Source organism: Poecilia reticulata, linkage group LG16 (genome assembly GCF_000633615.1).
Source record: "Poecilia reticulata strain Guanapo linkage group LG16, Guppy_female_1.0+MT, whole genome shotgun sequence".
Lineage (NCBI taxonomy): Eukaryota > Metazoa > Chordata > Actinopteri > Cyprinodontiformes > Poeciliidae > Poecilia > Poecilia reticulata.
The window spans coordinates 8,426,285-8,451,227 of NC_024346.1; the positions used below are offsets into that span (position 1 = coordinate 8,426,285).

The window sequence follows — 24,943 nt, forward strand, 5'->3', positions numbered from 1 at the left end:
GTTACTGCTTGTAAACCGAACACCGAGATGCATCACTATGAGGTGAAAAGACAGACAGCGAACTTTGAGGCTGTTGAGAAAGCATGTTTATTGAGCACTGTATCTGGTTTACTGGTAACTCGATCAACGATAATGTGACATGGGCCTGAGGTAACACTTTAGTTCACTCACTTCTGTCACGACATTGTGGTGACTGGTTAATGAAAGCAGAAGTCTCACATAATTAAGACCTGTTTACGGGAAGAAAAAGGTTGCATGGCTGCATCCAGCGCCTTTTTATAGTCTTGTATGCGCACCTCTGTGCAGGCAGGAGCTGTTAGCTTCCCCTGCTGGATGAGAGAGCACAGTTCATCCAGCATGGCTCTGAATGTCTTCCCATCTAGGGAAAAAAATGACAACAAGAAAACATACTTTAAAAATCTTTTGTGATACTCTCACTCTCTTTTCACACTGCAGGTAATATGCTTGCTTACCGTGAGAGTGATCTTTCTTCCACTGTGTCACCCAAAAACCCCGAACTTTTACATCCTTAAAAATGAGAGCGCTCTACAGACACCACATTGAATTAGTGTGCAGTAGGAAAACATTTCAGCAACAGCTAATCTTATTTTCAGTGACTTGCAAAAGTATTCATACCCCTAAACTTTTCTCACATTTCTGATTTTATCTGAATGTTTGAAAAGGATCGTTATCTTTTTGTAGTTTGTATGCAAACTACAAACCACCCAAGCCATAACCATCCGCCTATAAGCTGACAGCATATCATTGGAGAACCTTTCTAATCAGACATGCAGCCAAGAGTCCTCTGGTTACTCTGGAGGAGCTGTAGAGATTTACATCACACAGCCAGATCTGTAGAGGAATGTTTTAGACTGAAGCTCGATTATGTTTTGGAGTTGCCCGGTCAATGTCCAGACCTACTTCAAATTGAGAATCTATTAATTAAAATAAAAATTAAAACAAGATGTCACTTTCAATTTCTGATCATTTTTATTCCAATGGAGAACTGGCAGTAATTTTAGTTCCAAGATAAGAAAAGCAGGTAGAGACGAGCGCCAAAATACTTGCTGCCAAAACTGCAACAGAATGTCATTCTGAAACCATTGGATAGAAATTCATGCCATACATTTAAGATTTTTATTTTCATTCACTTCATAATTATGTTAGTAAAATACATGGTAGTGATGTGACAAAATGTGAAAATGCTCAAGGCGTATCAATACTCTTTAAGTCACTGTGTCTATCTTTTTCTGTTATCATTTAAAGTGATGCCTTACCACGGGAATAGTCACCGGCTGCTTAGACATTCCTCCATATGTCACCATAGACCCTCCAACTCTAGAAACAGAACCAAGTGAATGAAAAAGAAAAATAACTGGCCATTGGTTCAGACTGAATAAAAAAGACATATGAATAAAGACTATCTAAGATGCTCACTGTAGATGACGAAGCAGTTCTGTTGCACTCTTTCCTCCGACACCATTTAAAGCCAGTTTAGGCTTTGAACATGTCTGTTACAAAAATGTGTCATACATTGAACCACAGGCCAAAACCACATCACATTTCTGTTTTTATCAGTGGGCTTATCTTCAAAGCAACAGACCTTGAACAGTTCCTTCATCTCAGGTCGCCTCAGGGTCTCTTCTTTGATTACATGACTGGCACCTATAGCCTTTAGCCTGTCACTAAGTTGTGTGAAATCGGGCCTTTGAAGAGTATAAAACAAACAAGACCCTCAGCATGGTTTAGAACAATAAATATTTAAAAGGTTAATAAAAATGTTGTTTAATTTTGGTGCTTAAATGGCATTTTACCTGTCTCTAATAACATTTATAGTGTTTATTCCACTTGCAGCAGCAATTTGTATGACAGCCTGCCCTACTCCACTATTGGCTGCATTCTGGATCACAGAGTCTCCTATTAGGGCAGAAAATTTAGAAAAATTATATTATGAAGAAAACTTCCCAACAAAATTTTTTTTTTCATAAGAAAATTTGCAATAAACGTAATGAAAAATGTCTTCACTCAGAATGATTACTGAGATGTTTTTATGAAACTAGAAACCCCAATGACTTAAGAGTTTGGCAAAATAGGAACATCTGGACTACGTGTGTAACAGCTTACCTGGCTTCAAATCTTCAAAGTCAGAGAGCATCCTGATGGCGGTGCAGGGATTGACTCCCAGTGTGGCGGCGGAGAGCAGAGGAATGTCGTTTGGCACTGAGATAACGTCATCTTCGGCTAACACTGCCTCTGTCCTCCATGTTCCTGCTCGCACAAATCAAACAAAACTAGATCAAAAAGATAACAGAAAATTTTACTTTCTTAAACGAAGAAATCTTAAACTTCAATTTACCAAGCCCTGCGTCTCTGGGGATTACCCAGTCTCCTGCTTTAAGAGACTTCACCTGACTGCCCACTTCTATGACCTGAGCTACTCCCTCATTGCCACCAATGGCAGGAAGCTTTGGCAGGATAGAATAGGTGCCTATAACCAAGAAAAAATAACTGTTAGAAATACAATAGTAGTTTCATAAAAATGTAGTTTTTTTGTTGTTGCATTATGTGGAATAAAACCAACGAATACCTTGAATCATGTTTATGTCAGAAGGATTTATTGGAGATGCCAGCAGTTTAACCAGGACTTCCTTTGCACCTGTTTGATGCACTGGTACATCTTCCAACCTGGAATGGAAAAAAATACAATACAAGATTCAGTAAAAAAAAAAAAAAAAACCCACAAACCTTTAGTCTTATTATGTTGCTTTACAGACAGAATAACATGAATATGAGTATGAGTATCGGGAAAAAGTGAAAAAAAATTATTGTGCCACATGTACTTTTTATAAAAAAAAACAAGGAAAGCAGAGTCCATAGCTCAATCAATCCTTTCATTTAGGTTTGCTACACAAAACCATCTGTACCTATTGGTACCTTCAATGGAATTTAAAACAAAAAAGCACAGTGACACAAAAGGTTAATTGCAATAACAGCTTTGTGAAAGGTTTCACTGCAGAAAAAAAGACACAATTAAGCAAAACAAAACCAATGAGCCAGGGGTACTTTATGGGAAATGAAAAGGAACAGATACAGTAAGTTGCAGCAATCCAGGTAAAAAAAACACCTCATAATTCAAGCATATTGATTTAGTGAAATTTATGGGAAAGAAAAATTAAAGAGGTAACATCATCAGGAAATATACACAGCTAAGCACATAAGTAGTCAGAACTACTTTCTCTCAAAGAGCAAAACAAAAATCACAGAAAATTAGTTAGTGAGAAAACATTGCTAAAAATGAAACTAAGTGAAAAAACCCCAAACACACATCAGTAAAACGGCCAATAACTCTCCATCAATGACTCCATCCAGAATTAAAAACATCTGCCAAAATATTAGCAGGTATAAAAAAAAATAAAATATACACAAAACTGTCAACAGAAAAGCCTGGAGTCATTCATAATTTGACTAATACACTGTGTTTACCTCAATATTAGGTTGCTGAAAGTAGAGTTTCAGAGGAAGGCCTGAACATTAATTCCTCCCTGAGAAAGCATTATGTACTGGTTTCTGATGTTTGGTTCTGTGCTAAAATTGTTTTTTTTTTCTGCTATCATTGTCCCAGAATTAGTAAAAAAAAAAAAAAACACACACACAATTGTTACCTTGGACATTTACTAACTTTTAGTTTTTCTTAATGATCAAAACCAAAGTGGGATTGGAAAAATGGTAAATCCAGTCCTATGAAACTGAGAGACAGGAGTTTATTATCTCAAGAAATAAAAGTGAAAGGGGTCAATAAAAATTGTGAACAACATAAATTCAAGGTATTTCTTTTCGGGTTATTAAATAAATTCAAAACGTTTCTATTAATATAAGTGGACTGATTTATATTGAGGTGTAAAAACATCCGCGTTTCCATATGGTAGGCGTGATTGTATGGATCACACAATGTTGTTTTATGTTTCTTTGAGCATAACGTTTTCAATCATGAAAACAAGCTGTTATAGTTTGTTAATAGTTATATAACAAAGGTTATAACCGAGGTGTGTCATTTGTTATATAAGCTGTTATAGTGTGTGGGCTGCAATGTGCCCATCAGTCCCCCGGAAGGTGAGACACATTCGAGGGGAAAAACATTCACCACAAACCCGGTGCTACTCAGGGATTTCCCTTACAAGAACCTCGGTGGACACTTATGAGCACAAAGCAAGAAAGACAACAACCACAGGGAGGTGAGCTGTTTCTGGTTTGCAACAGATGTGGCATTAAGTTTCATTTGAGGAGACATAAAAGGTAAGCAACATGGATCCAAAGGGGGGTAAGTCTTTGCAAAATAAAGAAAAAAACTTAATTTTTAATGCTTTTTTTCAGACGCATATTCTTACTCAACCACTCCAGAAGGGTCTCCGTGTTTTCGGTAGATCAGAGCTTGACAGGTCTGTGTGCAGCGTCCGGCTGAATGGCTGAAGAGAGAAACGCTAGCTTTCATGTGCTTCGGACAATTTAAAAGAGCCACAAATCCTCTTTGACAAACTACCCGGCTTCTGAAAATAGCCGAGAGAACCGGAAGCCCCATTTTAACCCAGAACACAACTTCACAGCTAGCAGCAATAAATATATTTTTTAATAATAGCTGTAATTTAAGGCAGCATTAGACTGCGAGGCTAGTGTAGCGGCGGCAGCCATGTTTGTTTCGCACGAGGTTATTGAAAATATAAACAGAGATTAGCGCCCCTGGCGGTTATACGCGATACTACATGACTGTCTCAGTCGAGAGGAATTAATTTCTTTTCTTGTTTTTTCACTTCATGAAACGTGAACCTATAAGAAAGACCCAACAACTAACCTAAATTACTCACTTTGTTAGTCACACCAAAAATGCTGAGATGATGTTCATGTTTACTTCATGTTTGCTTTTATGAGACAAGAAAATTCTAATTCATAGGTCAGGTGCTTACCAATAAGTCAGATAACCATCAACAAGTTTAATTACTAAGGTATTTCAATTCAGAAAAGAAACGCATTGATTCTGTGACAAACAATGACTTCTTTATCAATTCATTTGGATTGTTTAAATCTTGCAAAAACGTCATTCAGTTCTCTGTTAGGAACATATGGAGCAGTCAGATTTCTGATGTTTGATGGAGCTTGGTTATTGACTGGTTTAGGTGTAAGAGAATCTTGCATTATATTTTGGATTTAATAGGAAACCAATGAAAGGAAGCTAAAATATAAACTTTTTTCATCAGAACTGTTGCTGTAGCATTTTGGATCAGCTGAAGGCTTTTAAATGCATTTTGTTGGGTTCCTGATAGTAAAGAATTACAGTAGTCCAGCCTTGATCTAACAAATGCGTGGATAATAAGAAAATCCTAAAAACTTGTTTAGAATGGGATTTAAGTGACATATCTTTGTCAAAAATATCAGAGATCCTTCACTATATGAATTTAATGTCATCCTCATCAAGTGATTGTCTAAGCAATGTCTTTATCAGAGGTTCTGATCCAAAAACTACAACTTCTGTATTAATAAAAGAAAATCATTTAGTGTTATCAAGATTTTAATATATTTCCTCAAGAAATGACTGTGATCTTCCAAATGGATTGGATTCTTCAGGATTTAATGATAGGTATAGATAGCTAAGGTAGCTAATAGATATATCATAAATAAATAGATACACGTATCTGTTTGTAATCAATGGGGGCATTAGCATCCCCTGCTTGTTGTTGAGAAGGGGGACTATTTTTTGTGCTTTGTGGTTTTCTTCATTTTGATTATTTGAGGGTCAACAGAAGGAAAGACTCACTCAGCACCAATTATGAAAGAACTGCCAAAATTTGCGAGCGTATTTACTAAACACGACCTATTCCTTTTATTCAAATTCCTGTGCAATCTCAATTTTAAGGACAAGAGAGTCACGCCTCTTTGCATTTTCCCTACAGCAGATAAACACCTGAAGCTTCTCACCCATAAATGTAAGCTGAAGAGCCACAAATTAGGGTTGAGGAGTCTTTTATTGAGGATTTGTTGTAGATTTTTAAAATTCTGTTTATTTATCATTTTCTTATTTTAGGGTTGTTGAATAAAACAATTTCTTGTTATAATATTATTTCTAAATGTAGTAAAGGAATGTGCAATACATGGGCAAGGTCCCAATAACAGCCCTGACATGAGCCAACTCACTCTCACGAGATTTCTAAAGGACATTACAAAGAAAAGACATTATAATAAATACATGAAAGGAGTCATTTTACTAAAGAATTCAGAAGTGAAAGGTCAAATTAGTTGGCCCCGTCGGCTGTTCTGCATCAGCAACAGGAAACGTGTCAAAGAGAAACAAATTGAATGTAGCAATGATTCAGGCACCATTTTTTAGCATGTTTCATATGCCGAAGTAGTTGTGTTGAAAGAGCATCAGAAACAAAGAACATCAGATATATATAGGAGACTTAAATTTGTTTTAATTTACTTTTTTTAAAAATCATATTTGTGCATATCTAGTGAAATAAATAAAAACTGTTTGGTTTTAGAAAAGAGTACACAACAGCTCTAGGAGGTGAAAGGCAACAAAAGAGTCCAGCTTTTGTCAGTGACCTCTTTTAACCTTTTGACATATATGTCAGTTATAGAACCTATTTCACTAAGCCAAAACCTCAAACTAATGGCATGTGCTGTAGCTTTCTCCCTGTAGCTAAAAGTGTTCTGCAGAGACAAGTTCTCTATTAAGTGTTATATACTACCAGGTTCTAAAAATATTTTTATGCTGACAATACTGCAGATGTACTCTGAATTTACTGTTCTTATTCTGTTTTGAGGACAGAGCTAGCGTCTGAAAAAAATGTAGGAATACTGATTGTTTATTCTCATACATCGAGCAGTTGGTAAAAAAAAAGCAAGCAATCAAGATAAAACTGCTCTATCTTGAACCATATTTTATTTTAGAGCTGGTGAACGATTTGTATATATGCTACATTTATGTCTCATGTGTCCTGTATGTCCACAGTGCCAACACACACTGCAATCTACCAATTTAGTTTTTTTATACCACATTGTATTCTTATGTTGAATGGAAGGGTTTTTCTTCCTTTATACTAAAACTCATATTTCCTCAAAAGTGCAGTAGTTTCAGGTTTATTTATATCACCTATTCCAATTAAATGTGCCAAGAAGCTTGTGTTTAAGCCTTCAGATATTATACTTTATAGAATCAGCTCCATATTGAGTTGAATTTATACCACAATCCTTCAACATTGCAAAACCTTTTTATATAAATTGATATGTTTGCAAATGAAAACCTTTTTATGTTCTTTACTGTGTCGACTCTGAGTGTTATATTTCAGGTGCTTTTATATTGTCAGCACTCTTGTGAATATTTAAACCTCTGATCTTTCCTGGTCAAAAATTAAAAATAGTTAAGAAAAAAAGAAGTAAGACAACAATTACCTCCCCTGCCCTCTTTTAAAATGAAAAGCTGAAAAAAAAATAATATTGACAAGTTTATTATGAAATGAAGCAACATTTTACATGTAGAAACTACTTTGAAAATCTCACATGCTGCTCATCACTGACAGACTATAATCATTAAATTTCCTGAGTTAAAGATAATTGTGAGTTTTATGACAGTAAATACTAATACATTCATTAATAGTAAATGCACATTTTTCTGAAGTAGCTCTGTAGAAATCCATCTTATAAAATACAATAACACCACAAATGAACTGACTGATGGTCAGAAACAACATGAGTACAAAAAGAAAAAAAAAAATTAAAAATATTAAAATGCCTTGATCTGCTTCAAATGTTACCCTGAGCTAGTGATACAAGCTGTAGCACTTTAAAAGAACCAAGTACTTGACAATAAATTTGTAGGTTTTTATACATTCTGAGTTTCAGTGTTATAATTTGAGATAGCAAAGTACAACTAATTAATCCCTAACCCATAATAGAAGTTTAGCTTACTCCAAATTTGAGAATTACATGTAAACATTGTCTAAGTCAGTTTAACAAATGAAGTTGTCAGTGCTCAGATAAGTGACAAATAAGGAAAAGAGAGTAAATCGTTAAAATTGATGTAAATAATGGCACAGTAGATGAAATATATTCACTTAATGTAAGGTCTTACATTCCGAGAAATCTTGAGTGAAATGATTCAACATCTAAATCAAACCTTTGAATGATTTAACGTCGCACATTCTGAATTTGTGGGAAATCCACTTGGAGTAAAAGGAATCATTTGTGTGTTAAGTCATTTGTGGCACATTCTTTTTGTCATAAGCATTGATAGTCTGAAACACCAATTATCAACGTGTTGAGATGAGACAACGATTATATACTACTAGCCCCAGTCCCTTTAAAATATCCTACTTTTATCCCAATCTACAACAATTACAGAGGAAAGAATACAACAATAGTGGAACATTTCTTCATATTAGGCAAAGGAGATGTAAAAAAAACAAAACACCATTACTCTGTGTTGATATACAATGTTAGGGCAAGATTGCTTTCCTGACCAAAAGTTTTAAAAATCTACCAATAAATTTTCCCCATGTTTAAAAAAAAACTAAATAAGCACCAAGACACTCACAAAGCCATTTTCAGTAGTTTGGCTTCTTTGTTACATTTTTCACATTTTGTTAAATGAGCATTTAACCCCTACTTGTTCTGGAGTGAACACTGACTCCTCAAATTCAATCTAAAACCATCCCTGAGTTTTCAGATTAGCAATTCCTGAGATGAGCTTAAGAGGAGGTATTTTTTATAGTGTGTAAAAACATTAAAATCTGATATAAAAACATTAAACATACTCAGGCGCAACAAAAATGAAATATAGATATTAATGCATCTTGCACATGATTAGAGCAGAGTGGCATTGCATTGGGTTTGGCATAGATAGGAATAACGATGAGCTTTTCTCCTAAAAGGCTCATTGCGCATAAAACATAATATACTAAAAAAAAAAAGGATAAAAATCAAGGATAAACAAGGAAAAGAAAATCCTCACAGTTTAGATCAGTCTTCATTATTCTATGTACCTGCACAGTATGTATTGCATATTCATATTCTTATGTCGCAATATAGTACTGTTACCTTGCATTCAGGTCAAATTAAATTAAGGGAATGATCTTTCAAGCACATATGTACACAGCAGCAAGAGTACCATGATGTTAAGATTGTAAACCAGATCTTCTTCAAGCTTTCACCGACCCATTTGTGTTTTACATGATGATCTCTACTCAAAACATTCATAGCTGGTAGGCTTCAAAAGGAGCACAGGGAGAAGATGCGCCGCTTTTGGATGAAAATAAATAAGTAGTATGCATTTCTTAAAAAGGCTTTAGAATAATTTTACATATATATTAATTGGGTGTTAAAGTATCAGCCAGCATCTCCTGTAAAACGGGAGTAATATGCTGTTTGACTAGCTAGGTCTACATGCTTCTCCTTGCAGGCTGGGTGCTCCTGAGTCAAAAGCCTACACAGTGTCTTAAATATCTACCTAGAAATAGATCCAACTGGACATTAAAAAAATAACAGCAACAGCTAGCTCACAAGAAACATCATGTCTGATTTTTGCCTGGTTTCTGTTTCTAATTTTAAGCATCCAGAGTAAAGCTGGAGCCCTCAGTAACTCAGTAGAAGCTCAAGTATTTATGCCATGTACGTATAATTTAATCCTGAGAAAATTCAGTCAAATCTAACTTAAAGTAGTCATAAAGCAACAGACTTTTACAGATCAGCCAGTAAAGATAGAATACTGTTCAAAGAGAGATGAAGGTGTGTGAGAAAACTCAGAAATGAAGACCGACTGAATTCAAGCCAAACGGCAGCATTGTGCTGCCCTCTGTAGGCCGGGCGTTTGCCTATTTTTGATTGATTTGCAAGAATGTACAGGAAGATGAGACGCCAAACCCACCAATGCAGATGAGCTGAAAGTTGCTTCTAAACCAAGCTATACGTCTTGGAACATTTCTGCATGCCACGCTGCAGCGATACAGTAATTTATCCAAAAACGAGCCCGGACCTGATAAAAGCATACCTATGTTTAGCAGGTGTCTCTCTACTTAATATTGTTTTTGAATAATTATCTTGGGTAATATTCTAATTTTGTCAAAAACGGAATCGATTTCAAAATGAACAGAAATAAAACACTTGAGATTATTAAAACTCTGTGTATAATAAATATTTAACGAGTTTCAAATTCTGAATTAAATAATTGAAATTAAGACCTGTCGGTGACATTCGTGGTTCATCCATCACAGATGATGGTGTTTGCATAACTAAAAGTGAGAAATGACACATCACAGAACCAAACTGAGTGGCCTCAACTTTACCCTGGAGCTTTAAACTCGGTACACTCGCAAGCTTCTGCAAGCTTCTGATGTTCGGACATCGTGACAGGAAACAAAGCAACAGACTGAGACTCTGATGAGGTGAGAATATTGGTTTTGTGCTGTCAAGATTTGGCTGAAATGAAAAGAGTGTTTCAGAAGCCTATTGACCTCATAGTTTTACCCAGCAACCACAAAGCGGTTTTAATTTCTCAGGTCTTAAAGTACACGCGTAGAGTGCAGCAGAGTGTGAAACTGAATCGCTGCAGGTCAGGTTGTTGAGTTACTCTTTATGGTGGTATGCGATGAATAGTTTTCATCCTGTATACATTCTGTAGTGCAAAAAGGATTTGATTTAATCCCAACTAAAATCAGATATCTATAAATATCAGACCTAACATGCACTAGTGAGGTAGACCAGAACAGCCAGCAAAATGCTGAGTACTAAAAAGATAAAAATCAACTTATAAAACAAAATAATTGACCAAAACCCAGAAAACACTTCTTGGTCTGACATTCATTTGGCCCCAGAAATCTGGATGGTCAACAGCAATATTGGCAAATCTCACAGCAGTGCGTTGCCTATACCTATACCCTTAAACCCGTTTTGTGTTTTTTTTTTTCTTTCTTTCTTTCCAAATCAACACACAATCCCTCCCTCCCCACGCAACCCATTTGCTAACATTCATCACAGAGACACTGTCCGGTACATCTGTGCCTTGTCGACAGAAAGGTGTAACAGTCAGGAAGGATACTGAACAGTAAGGCAGCAAAAGTTTAGGTCTATTCTCAACACACTGAGTATAATGCAAACGAAACTGATTAATAAAAACTCACAAGGAAAGTGCAGTTACATAAAAGAAACCTGCAAATGCCTGTGAACACCGTTCAATATTATCTCTACGTATTCCAATGTTCCTGGTAGCAAGGATTCATACATTTAAACTTCCTGAGTGCAACAATGAAGCATTATTCCTGAGTGTTACACCAAATAAAAAAATAATAAAGACAACATTCTTCATGAGTGTTTTTGACCTGAGGTAATTCCAAAAGCAGCTTCAACAGCAAGGGAGGAGAACTGTGTCCCCTCTCTCAACCGTCGAAGCAATTTGATTGGCTCCTGTGCTTCGGCGAGGCTCAATCTCCCATTTAATCAGAGGTTTCGGGAGGTGGCGCCGGCTGGCTGTGTTCCCCCTCGTCTCCTTTCAAGGGGGACGGTTTTCCCTGAGAAACCGGTGAGGACTGTTGTGCTTTTACTGGACAGCTGGCGACCATGTGGTCGATGCTCTGGCAGAAGTGGCACCTCTTGGGCTGGGGTGGTAACTTGCACTCTTTGGCGTGATGATCCAGGCCTCCGCAGTTATAACATCTACAAGAGAAAGCATGACGTTTACGTTTGACATAAACCTGAGAAAGAACAGATCGTGAGCATCCAATGGAATGAAATTGCTCTTTTGAGAAAGTATGGACACTGTAAGGTGTGAAACATGTCAGAATTTTTTGTTGGATTTACAGCCTCGTGACATGTAAGGGTTTTGCATATTGGGTTAGCTGCGGATCTCTGCAACAGCACCGTGCAACTGCACGGCTTCTCTAATGTTCTCCTACTTGGCTCCATCTGTTTGGATGGACGGCCATGTCTTGGTAGCTTTGCAGGTGTAGGATTCTCTTGTTTTTGGATAATGGGTTGGGCAGTGAACACCGAGATGCTCCAAGCTTGGGATATTGTTTTTGTTGCTCGCTCCGGTGAGCTAAACGTCTCGACATTATCCCTGGCTTGCCTGCTGTGCTCCTTCATCATGCCATTTATATCTTTGCAGAACAGCTAATTAAACTGACAAGAAATTACACAGAAGATACTTACAAGGTAAGTGACTTCTGAAGGCACTGGGTTTTATTTAAGCATGTCAGAGTAAAGCTGGATCAACAGAGGTGCACTTTGTACTTTTCAGATTTTTATATTAAAGAAAAAATATGTATCTTGCTCATTCAACTGTTGGTCTATTACAACAAATACAATTTCATCAGTATCAGGGCCGAGTTAACATATCTTAAAGTTCCTATTAATATATTATTTTAATGCAATAAATTATGCAATATTAATCACGGATGCCTCAAAGAGGCATCTTACTTTCCTATTTGTTTGTTTTATGGAAAACATTAGCTAACAACTTGTAGTCCATCATATTTCCTTTAAAATCTCCCCAAAATTTTCTACTTTACTAAAACGCTTTTAATTAATTTTAAAAAAAAAACAAACATAAACCTTCCAGGAGAAGCACTTTAATAAAGTAAGTTGGGACTGTTTTTGACTCTCAAGGATCCTAAATTATACATTTCCACCTCTAGATGGCAATATTCCACCTGCTAAACCCTAGCTCGACTTTTTACATAACTCACCAATTCAAAGGGCATTTGAGGGGACGGTGCAGGCCTTCACAAGGAGAACAAGATTTAAGAACATTTCAAAACTGTTTGTCACTGAAATAATCCCAGGTTAGGAAACACAACTGCAATTCAAGGCAATATTTTAGCAAGCAGTTTGGTGAAGTTACTGGAGGCTTTTCTTTACAGTTGTACAGTTTGTGCTATTTGTCAGCTTGTCGTTGAGAGAAGCTTCCAGTTGGGGCCAGTTCAGTCAAAGTGTGGCACCAGTGTCATCACCATTGAACTTTAGTTAGACTCAATGCATGGGGGTCAGCTGAAGGCATCAGGCTGCTATCGGCCACCGCTGTTTGGACATCATTTATAGAATGGCCACGCGTACAGGGGTGGAAGACAGATGGGTGGTGGGCGTGGGGCAGTTACTCGGTGCCTCCCTGGACCCCCCCGGCCACCTTCGTGGCAGCAGATGAGGTTTGGACGGTGGGGCTGCCGAGGGGTCAGGTTGGCTTTGTGGCCCTGGCTGTTTGAGTGGTGTCAAGGTCTATACCGTCACCATCACAGAGGCTCCTCACATCAGCATCCATCAGGAGGAAAGTGGAAGTGGTCCCTTTGTCTAAAAAAGCTGCAGTAATGACCTCTGAACCCTGACCTCCAACCTCCCTCCAATCCCATCCAAGCCCCCAGCCCTCGTCCTTTTATTCATACATGGTTGCTATGACAACTATGACCCTTAACGCCCCTTGCCTGGGCTCCTGCATCTGTTATCAATTAAATGAACAGGAACTTTTCTCCTTTGCAAAGTGATAGATATGCGAGTTTATCAGTGATCTGAACCAAGCTGGAACAGCGACTCTCTCTAAATAAGATACAAAGTCAGAACTACTTCACAGTGCTTCTAATTTATATACAAACATAGACTGTTTATTAATAAAAGGTAATCAATTAATCACATCCCAATCCGTGGAGGACAATCCAGTGTTGCATAACACAAAGTGATGAAGAGAAAACGCACCTTATCCATGAATCAGAGAGGTCTGTGGAGAAGTATTGAACCACAACGGCCTCCCAGGACTCTTTGAGGCCATAATGATCTCTGTTCTCACACTCACTTCGCTCTGGTTGTAATCACAACTGACATGTGGTGAAGTTGATACACCTCTAACCTTGCATCATACTGACACTCTGTGTGATCTGCAAACACTGATCTCTTTAGCTCCTTTAGTTTCGCCTGATAAGAGCCACATAGTTATCTTGCAGTCCATCTTTGGATCTTAAGATAAAGCTACATTTTAATTCTGGCTTTGTGAACGAATCCCTTTATGCCATTTCTGCCTCTGGACCAATTAGATAAAATCTTTCTTTTTACTCTCAAAACATGGATTTGGATAAAGTTACGATGTGTGAGTTGTTTGCTGGATTGTTGGACACCTCCATGTGTGCATCAAGTTATATCCAAACAAAATCAACAATAGTAATCAACAAACTTGCATCTTATCTTGAGAAAAGTAAAATGGAAATCTAAAGTCTGCCTTTGCAAGATTAATTTTGGATTTAGGGGAAAACTTTGGTCCGTTGAGGAGGGTTGGTAGGAAGAGGGAGAAAGTGGGCAGATCTGAATTCACCAGGGACGAGCAGATTTAAACAGTTATTGATCCAGGTCACACGTCAGGCCCTGCTGATGTGACCCTGGGTAGAGCTCAAAGTGGGGGGTTGGGATCCAGGGAAAGGCACAAAAGTGAGGAGAAACTACAAACACCATTGTACATCTGATCCGAGCAGAACACACACACACACACACACACAAAAAATCACAAACACTTTACAACAACACAAATGTATGCGATTCTCAGTTCAAAAGACTATTTCTTCCCTGACTGAGGTCTTGGTATCAAATTATGCCTTTGCCAGTTATTTTCTTAAAATGAAACTCTTCCAAGATTAGGACACATGAAGTAATTCTTCACCGCAAAAAGACAAAATGTTTCACAAAAAATCTGAAGTGAAATTGTGAGTCTCGTTATTTAACTTAACAGACTTTAAAGAAAAAAGTGTTTTGCCCAAAGTATTGAATGTACAGCCCAATTTATAAAATGTAGATACATTTTGATATCCGTTCCTTCAGGTAATGAAGCGTTAAAACTAGGAAACTACAATACATGGATGTGCAGTCATTTCTGCCTTATTGTGTGAAATATTGCCGTTTTAATGGGCTGCTTGGACATCGTATTATATTTCGAGAGCAACAGATTCAGGCTCTGTCAGTTGATAATATATGCGATCAGCAGGATATTGGTCATTAATGTCAACACTAGATGTGTATTTTTAATGGCTAAGGTGCTAAAGCTCATGGAGAGTGGTCAGCACACAGAAATGGTCAAGGAAGAGGAGTCTGAAAAATGTGTGTTGTGACTGATATTCCCACTGAAATTTTCAGGCGTATTATTTAGGAATATTTCTTTTCCTGTGCAGAATCTATTAAAACCCTCCCTTTTGGGTTATTTTCTCCATTTTTGAGGTTTGATGCAGTCCTATTTTTTTTAATTACCCCCACTCTCTTTTATTCAAAACCTTGAAATAGTTAAAACCTCTGTTGTGTTGAAACCTCCCAGTTTGCCAGTACGTACCTGTCTCCCTTTGAGCGGCGCTTTTGGACCTTTTTGCCTTTGGGTCTCCGCTCGCTGCCCACACAGTGGATGCCGCCCGGTCCAGTAACCCGCTGCGACTCGAGGCCCTTCGATGACTTCTTGAAGGTAAACTCGACCGCTTCGCCTTCCTTCAGGCTGCGGAAACCTTCCATGTGCAGCTTGCTCTGAAAGGCAACAAAGCAGGAGCTTATTCAACTGTTACTTCTTGTGGTTTGGGAAGCTCCAAGTGTGGAAATCTGATAGAAGTGGGTGCTCGATTTCCCTTCAACTCATTTGTATGGGAAAAACTGAAGATGATTTTCCCCCTATTGACTAGATTACGGCCACCGTTGGCTTGTAGAAACTCTGACCACTAAACATTTATCCCAGTTTAAAATCAGAACCCAACCGCTCTTATCAAGTATGTGGTATTTTATGCCTATAACCAAATAAGCCATACAAAGCTCATCATTCCTTCCCTACAGCTAGTTTTCACATCACCATGCACTACAAAAGTGATATTGACCCAATGCTGAATTTTCGTATTATTATTTTTCTGCATTTAGGAGAAAAAACTGACAAGGATAATCTTCAATCAACCCCCCCCCACCCCACCTCCACTCTTCCTCATCCCCCATCCTCACCGGAGGAGCAGCATTCCACACTGCCGCCCCCACCCCCACCTTTTTTTCCCACCCACATCACAAAGCTCCACTAACACACTGACCACCACCACTAACCCTAAACTACAGGATGCAGGGGTTGGTGCTCGCGTTGGGGGTGGGGTGACACGGCAAGCAAGGCATCTCTCTGTGAAGGCTGGGGGTCAGGGTGACATTCCTCGGATAGTTGTTTGGCAGAAAGATGTGAAAAGATATAAACTCACAAGGAGCACAAATGACCAACATCTCACCTTGATAGCATCGTGTTCACTCAAGAAGGAGCTGATAACTTCACTTTGTTACAGGTTTGATGACATTAGGTGGATCTGCTTACTTAATAAACAATGGGCCTGCAGGCTTGAATGTTTAACAGCCTTTTTATTGATGCCACAGTCACCTGAAGAGAAAAGAGCCCTCTCCTTAACATGTGCAAAGAGCATTTCCACCTCCAAAACAAATGCAGGAAAGATAAAATGGAGAAAAGGTGCGGCACAGGTTTGTGGAGAAATACCTCCGACTGGTTAACGCATCATGGGAAGCCCCTCAAAAAACAAATCCCTAGGTGGGATTGTAAGATTATATTGTCACGCAGGCCGCAAACTGTTGACATAAGAACAGCCAGCTGTAATTTAGCAAATCTGCTTTGATAAAACGGTAATCCTGTCTCTTTGATTTTATTTTGGAGCAAAGCTTCATCCTTTTGTGTGTTATAATAAACGTCTGGATGTTTTGTAGGTCAAAACTCATTGGAACCCAACAAAACATGCAATTCATTGTAAGGGGAGTCATTTTGGAAATGGGCTTCTAAGAAAACAAGGATTAAATCTAAACGCTGCTCCTGAAAAAGACAATCAGAGGTTTCGGTGAACTGCAACCCCCCCCCACCCACCCACCCAGCCCCATTTGAAAAACAAGCATGGTTTGTATAATATTTTACATTTCGAACACCATTTGTGAGAAATAACATCTGATTGGCAACATGGACGTCCCAGTACCACTCTTCACCCGGTGACCGTTAATCCACTTCCTCTCTCAAACGTGTGAACATCCCCACCCCCATAACTCAACCCTCAACCTACCACATGGCCACTCTCACACAGGTAAAGCATCAGGATGGGGGGTTTCTTTTCTTCTCTTTATCCTTCAAGGACCTGATGTGGAGGTGCTATTTGTGGGGTCTAGAGTAAACTACATTAGAATATGTCTGGAAGCGAAGCAAGGCAAAGAAAGACATCAGAGTGGAGAGGGACAATAGAAAGACTTCTGCTGGGACAAAGAGAGGCTCGGGGCACGGCTGAGGGGTGCTTGATTCGGATGCATGGCTCTATTGTCCACCGGCACAAAGGCCAGCGAACCGTGGGACTTAATTTTTCCTCGACGCGTGGCCACTGATTTTAGGATGCATGGCTTTACTTTTTGTAAAGCCATGCATTGATTCTCTGCATCAATTTTCTCTAATAAAAAAAAAGTAAACATTACTACTTTTTCGATCGATGCAACTCACAAGCCTTTAACTCGGCAGGTTATTTTTATTTATGGCTTATTAACCTTATGACACCCAACATATAATTTTTGAATGCACATTACTGAGGCTTCTGCCTCTTTAAAATGTTTGTACTTTGCCTTTCCTGTTGTATCACATGCTATTCTCATCTTGTAGCCTCTTATTGAGGACCAAAGTCCAAGATAGCCAGATGTGACTTAACTCAAACAACAATAGGTATTTTACAGAAAACTGTGATGAAAGTCTGTGTATTACTGGTGATACTTTAGGTATTCAGGTGTATTTTGAAGGTCAGTGTAGTGAATCAGGTGCTTGTAGATACATTTGGTTACGGAAAATGGGATAAATACACAATCAGAAAAGCTTAATGGATCAATCATGATACACTGAAATCAGTTATTGCAAAAGAGGTTTTGTTAGAAGATCTGTTCAAGTTTTTAAGACTGCGTTTTCTTACCTTTTATATTATGCTTTCAACAATTTGACTAATTTTATGGTCAATAGAAATACAAGGTCACCATTCTAAAAGCCAGTAAGCAGAAGCTGATCTGAGATGTGGTACCATTAAAAAAAACTATAACAAAAAAAACAACCTGAGTAAAGTTTGCAGAAAAATAATTTAATTCCACTTTAAATATCTAATTTCTTTCAATCTTGCCATTCAGAATGTGAAACTTTACTCCATTAGACCAAAGGCACGGTTTTTGATACACATATTTCTACGAACTCTGCCTTCTTGAAGAAAGTTGCTACTGCTTTCAAAAAATTGCTTTGTTACGTCCTACATTTGTCTTCTACCCCCAAGTAGAAGATTTAAATCAATAATGGACACGGACACCTTCTAAGAATAAGTTTTTGTGGAGTTAAAGGCCCTTTCAAATGCTTACAAGGAAATGAAATATTTCAAAAATGGATCATCAGTAAAATAGCCTTTCATAATGTGGTATAATAAAAACGATGAGTTCTTTAGAAGGGAGTAGGGGCCAGTGCATCAATTGTTTTTGTATTAGGTTTATGCTATTAAAACCATGCAATCCATGTCTTTTTGGTTGAGGAGGACACAATACATGATAATAACAAAATGTCGAATGTATCAATTATGATACAATAAAAAAAATTGTCCAGCTATTGTTTCATTTAAAACAATCCAATATAAAATGTTTGGCTTTTAAAAGGTTGAATGTTTGTGCTATTAATTCTTGTATCAGTCTCTGAAGGGTTAGTAGATTAAATTAGTAATACCAAAGCTTATAAATGGAGATTGAAAAAGGATTGGATGCTGACAACGGGGAACTTTGCAGAATAATTAATACCACTTCAAATGGCTTCAGCTCTCTAACTACTGGAGATCTGAACTGCAGGTTTCCGTCATCTGTTGTTTAAGAGAATGAGCAATGAAATGCCCAGCTTCCTGTAGCTTTCACAATAATAAAAAAACCCCTCACAATTATAACTCTGTAAGCGCCATCATGGCCAGATGGTGGAAAGACTGAAACAGGGGCTGCATGTGAAATCATGCAAACTTCATGCAAGTGGGTCCAATGTTTTCACAGCCCAAGATAGACTGTTGGTGCATAAACAAGAAAAGGCACTTAAAAATAGTCCTTTTCAAAGAAGGGTTTAGCAATAAATTGTAATTTACCTCTATACTGCCAACACACACACAGGCACAGGGAGGAGGGTGGAAGGGTTGACCAGACAGCAGAGAGCCTTTAATCATTTTATGACAGGAACTCTGAGGTGAATGAGCAGCTCGTAGGGATTCCTCTCATTCACATGCTAAACGTCGTCTTATCAGACAGAAGTGGAGGCGCTCTCTCACAGATGAGACCGAGGCAGAAACTTGTTGCTGGCAAAGTTTAAATTAGCCGTCTTAACTTTTACAAACAAGAAAAGCACTGACATTTAACAGTTTATTTAAGGTGTTTTCATGGATCACAAGTCTAATCGGCAAGCCGTTATTCAATTCTGAAGAAAGGCACCGTCTTAAATGATATTTAAAAAATTATTGTTTAGTTTTCATTGCCATAAATATGTGCACACATTTCTGGAAGGATGATAAATGATTTTTATTTGTTCTCCATTTTTCTGCAGCTTAGTAGCCTTGTTGTAAGCCTGTTAAGGTGTGTAAGCCAGGCCAGACTTAAGCAAGGGCTTAGTGGGAAAGTACTTGAAGTTTTGAGAACCTCAAAAAATATCATTTTAAATAAGTGGATGTTATGATGACAGTATTCCAGAAGTGTTCATGTGGTTTCAGTTGTTAGATTTTTCTGCCGATAATTAATATGCAACTATATAAAAACAGGTATTTCACAAACTAAAACTGTTGATGTCAGACACATCTTCATGATGGACATTTCACCCCTTTGGTTGTTAGATAGCTGACTTTTTGTGGTACGAATTGGAGCCTCAGGAGTTTTTTTGTTTTTTTCCCCCGGTCAACCATGTACTTTTACAACCAATGATTTAATTCATTTTTAGGTTTTACTCCTAATCTACTAAAGGGAAACTAAATCTACCAGCAGGCCAGATGGGTCATAATTTCTCATATTTTTACCACCAGCTAATCCAAACAGCTATCAGAAAATGGAAATGGGGGTTTCAGATTATGCAATTAAATTAGCCTTTGTATAATCTTTTGTCTTTGTAAAATAGCCTCTGATTAGCAATGCTTAAACTACATACATATGCAATTGTAGTGGTATTGGACAAAAATAACAAAATCTGGGTTTGAAAATTGGAATTCACCTGAAGTGTCTTCCTTTGTTTTTAGTGTATTTTGGTGAATTCATCACATTGCCACAAATAGGCCTGACATGGCCAGCTGCACATATTTGGATGATATTTCCTGGCTTTTCTAGAAATGATGACATACTTGTAGTGAATTACCTAAAAACAAGGAATACAATGACTAAAAATAAATTGTGGACAAGGCCAAAAAACCTTGAAGATGATGTGCACCTAACTGTCAACCTACTGTACTTTGCATGAGTAAAAGACATCTAAAGAAAAAGCTAAAAAGTAACTGAACCAGTGTCCCTGCCTAATGTGTGTTCTGTCTCTTCCACAACCCAGTAGTAGCAGGTGGATGATGATAATAATGAGCCAGAGGGTTTCCTCTGTTTAATACCATTAATTTCCACTCTTGCTCTGTTTCTGCAACGCCTCGATGCAATCGGCCCAGCTTACTTAGCCTGACATTATATGATTAACTGACTTTGACTGTGCTATATTATAATTAAGATCAAATAGGAATCTGATCAAACCATTCTAACACACATACTTTGACATAAACCATTCTATTACAGCTTTAGTTGTATGTGTAGGGTTGTTGTCCTCAATATTTTGCAGCCTCTTGCAGGTTTTCTTCCAAGATTTTCCAGCTTTTCTCGGAAACCATCTTCTCATCAACTCAAACTGGCTTCCCTGTCCACGCTGAACAAACGCATCTCCACAGCATAATGCCGCTACCATCCTGTTTCTCGTTGGGAATGGTGCGTTTAGTGCTGTGCACAATTTTACTTCTCCACCAAACTGGTTTTGCTGCTAAGCTGATGGTTGATTCTTGCTTGGCATCATTTCCTTCTGTTCTTGATAAACTAACACAAATAAGTGATCTTTTACAGCACCAAGTCTGAGTCGGGACAGAAGAACCTCTTTCATCAGAATCTAGATCAAGACTCCTGGAGACCAGCAGCGGACCAGAAATCACTATTCAGGGGTTTGTTTTGACATCGATCCAATTAAAAACAGTACTAAGCATCATTATTCAGAAAAATGTTAAATTGGAGAAACACAAGCAGTTTCAGTTCAGTTTATTTCTATAGAACCAACTCACAACACATCATCTCAAGGCAATCAATCTTTGTTTTTATATCACCCATCACAGAGCTATAGTAGACTTCTGACCTGCATCAAGCTGATGTTTTCCATTGATTTGATAAATGCCATTAACAACTAGTTTCTTTAACACTGTGTTATGTAAAGCATGCTGTAAGTATTGCTCTTATCCCATTTTTTTTATGCTGCTGTTACTAGCGATCCATTGGTTAGGATTGTGTTTACGAGCAACCCTTTTTTTGTATAAAAAAGAAACAGTGGAAATAAATTATAGCAGCTATAAGGGGTCAAGAACTTACAGGAATGAATAATCTGTTTTGTGTAGTCAAACTTTCTGCTCTACCATCCTTCACAAAAAAATTAAATAAAACATTAAATAGAGTAGGTGAGATGAGGCTCTGACACAGATAATGGGTTGTAGAAAAAAAAGCAAACTTTTTTTTTTTTAAGAATCAGGAGCCAACTCAAGCACCAACATTGGGACCAATTCAGTGAAAAAGTTCACAAAGAGTTTTGCACATAAATCAATTCCCATCTGTCAGCCTAACAGCTGGACTCATTTCCAAATATATTCATGGATATAAAGTGGATCTTTTAGTCCTGTAAATGGACATTGGTCGTTATTAGGATCTGTGAAAATCACCTGAACTGAAACTTGTGTAAGTAGGGCACCAAAACTGCAGCCCAGAAACCCACATCCTGTTAAATCCGCCCCTGTGCCTCTTGTGATTGCATCGTGTTTTTTTTCTTCCTGTTCCAAAAAGTTTTATTAAAAAAGCCAAGAGATATCCTAATATTACAAAACGTTTTTTTTTTTCAAAAGAAAACTTCACACCTTACAGCAAACATCCATCTAAGTCAAGTAAATGAGTCTTTTCGTTCAACCTTAGACTGCAAAGCTGAGTCAGTTTTACAATTTATGCATCTAAACTTGTCTCTTTTCAAAACTATAATCAATTGCTGCAAGAAGTAAAAGAACAAAAGATTAAGACGCTTAAACTAATTGTGTTCGATCACAAACGAGTAACGAGTGAGAAATAACGAATGATCAGTGGGCTAAAAATGGTCAGAGAAAAAGAAAAGAGGAGTCTGGAACTTCTTTGTTGGGATTCTGCAGGAAGAGCGGCCCGACCTACCTGATGGACAAACACATCAACCGGTTCGTCCAGCGGCACTCCCTCTCTGTTGGTCATGGACAGGAACCCGAAGCCCATGCGGACGTTGAACCACTTGCACACCCCGACCCCGTGGAAGGACTGCGTGTCTTCCTCTGTGCTCGGTCCCTCATCTCCCTCCGTCTTGCACACTCCTGAAAATTCAACATTTGTTCACTCGTAAGTTCCAAATGTAAGGATTACACACACACACAAAAAAAAAAACTCGCCCCGCTTTAACCAACAAAACGGAAATTTGTCAAATTTAAAATGTTAATTTCTGCGGATCAGTAATCGATATGAATCAATGACTGAGCACGCCGTGCTGAGGCTTCAGTATATATTTTCGATTTAAAAGCCAGCAGTTGCACAACACTGTTCAAGAAACATGCGCAAAACTTTCTTTTTTAAATATGCGCAAAACTTTTCAGAAAACGCAACTATTTAAAGAGTCGAATTTGAGTGCGCTGCTCGTCACGTGTGCGAACAATGCCTCACAACGCTCCTTCACAATCAGTGAGGCAGTCGATCCGAAAACAGCTTAATTAACTCGGAACATGAACGTGCTGCTCATGAAGTTTACTCCACCTGGGAACTCCTGGTTAGAAACGGAACCCATGTCTTCTGCCTCAGCCTTGAGTCAAAAATCAGCACCCAAGATACAATATTTTCTTTCTTTTTTTTTTTTTTTATTTGTAGCCCTCAAGCTGGGTAATCCGCACAGATTGCCACTTTCATGCAAAATGCTGCGAAAAGCAGAAGCTGCGCAGCGAGAGGGAAAGCGGGAGAGGGGAGGTAAACAAAAGGGGGCTGGCAACATATCACCCCCCCCCCCTCCTCCTTTGCTCAACAATGAGAAGTGGGGAGGGGGAGAATTTTTGCTGAAGAATCTCCACCACCTCCACTTCCACTACCTCACACCCCAATAACATTACAAACAATGCAACCAAACCCTGCCCCTCCATAAGGCAACTCCGAGCACGCTTTAAAGATAAAACTCTACAAAACGCATCCCGACGTTCAAGCTTACCTTCTGCCATGCCTGTGGGCCAGTTCGGTCCCAGTTCCCACTGCTGTTTTCTCCCGGATCGCTGCTTTTAGCTCCCCTGCAGTGGTCAGTACTGTTGGTCAATACAAATGACAATTTCTTATCCGACAAACCCCCCACGCACTCTCTCGGTCATGTCCACGTGATTCACGATTACAGTCCCCAAGGATGCATATGCATTGTGTGATGGAAGGACCAATCAACACAAAATGAATAAATTGATGTTCCATTCAGAGCTGGACTTCTGCAGCAGTGGGGTGGCTGTGGCAAACTGCAGCATCAGTTGGTCCACACATGCTGAATCTGCATTATTTTGTTCTTAAAGTGTCCTGTGCAAAAAACGTCTGAAATGTAACATGCAATTTAGTTTGAAATACTTTCTCAGTATTTGTACTGTTTTATTTTTATCCTAAATGTTTGCAACAGAAATGACAATCTGGTGAAATGGATCATGAGGTGAGATTCTGAAAAAATATCTTGTAATATTATTATGTCACGTTTTATTCGATTCGTCTAAAACTGAAAATCGAACATTATTTATTCATTTTAGTAGTATTATTATTTCACTCATCTAATTCATTGTAGTACAAAAGGCAGAAAATTAGGTGAAATGCCAATGGAAGACATGGTATTATTATTATTATTATTATTATTATTATTATTATTATTATTATTTATTATTATTATTATTATTATTATTATTATTATTATTATTATTATTATTATTGAATTTAGTGTCATTATTTAAACTTAATTTGAGTGCTTTGAATTTAAAATGTGCTGATTTTTAAAAAGTGCCCAAGTAAGGCATTTATGAAGTAAACCCTTGTTGTTCCTTTCCAGAAAAAAAAGAAGAAAAAAAGCATTTATAAAATCATCACACTGCTGATTAAAACAAGCAAACGAATTCATGGATCAATAGTGATTGATCACATCAGCTTGAAACGTTGACTCGCGTCTTTTGTGGAGCGATAGAGGCGTTAAAGTAGGAGGATGTCAAAAAAAAGAACTTCAAAATAAAATTGTGCAAATTATCAAACGAAATTCGTTCAAATTGCATACATACTTTACACGAAGAAATAGAAAAGAAGGCAAAAATAATTCTCTAGTATAGTTTTCTTTTTCTCTTTTTTTATTTAATCTTGTTCGTAAGGGGATATTTTTGCAACAAAAGTAAAAAGGAAACATCCCCTGGACCGGGGGTTTCTTTGAATTACTACATTGTTCGAATACGAATAGAAATGTCACGTGCGTTAAATACATCTAAAAATGTCAAGTTGTTATCACAAACAGACTGAACAACATGTGGGTGAAGTTTATCAATGCGACCACAACGACCCCTTGTGGACCCGAAAAACCTTTAAGTGTTACATAATTGGCTTTCACAGAAAATTACAG

The 24,943-nt window shown here is 37.9% G+C and overlaps 2 protein-coding genes across 3 annotated transcripts; both read right to left on the reverse strand.

Moving 5' to 3' along the window:
• Positions 1–71: 71 nt before the first annotated feature.
• On the reverse strand, positions 72–4,691 carry mecr (mitochondrial trans-2-enoyl-CoA reductase). 2 transcript variants are annotated; one of them, XM_008431129.2, is made up of 10 exons: positions 4,386–4,691; positions 2,588–2,685; positions 2,357–2,488; positions 2,125–2,268; positions 1,815–1,917; positions 1,604–1,706; positions 1,438–1,511; positions 1,278–1,338; positions 474–546; positions 72–379 (listed from the first exon to the last, which is right to left on the reverse strand). In XM_008431129.2, exons 1-10 carry the CDS (start codon positions 4,574–4,576, stop codon positions 216–218), a joined length of 1,143 nt encoding a protein of 380 aa, XP_008429351.1. In that variant the 5' UTR covers positions 4,577–4,691; the 3' UTR covers positions 72–215. The 2 variants fall into 2 exon arrangements, with proteins under 2 accessions (XP_008429351.1, XP_017165259.1); XM_017309770.1 differs by having other exon boundaries at positions 4,352–4,477.
• Positions 4,692–11,477: 6,786 nt separating this feature from the next.
• On the reverse strand, positions 11,478–23,621 carry lin28aa (lin-28 homolog Aa). The gene is made up of 4 exons (XM_017309303.1): positions 23,528–23,621; positions 22,480–22,652; positions 15,338–15,522; positions 11,478–11,697 (listed from the first exon to the last, which is right to left on the reverse strand). The coding sequence occupies exons 1-4, from the start codon at positions 23,535–23,537 to the stop codon at positions 11,478–11,480; spliced, it is 588 nt and encodes a 195-aa protein (XP_017164792.1). The 5' UTR covers positions 23,538–23,621.
• Positions 23,622–24,943: the final 1,322 nt, after the last annotated feature.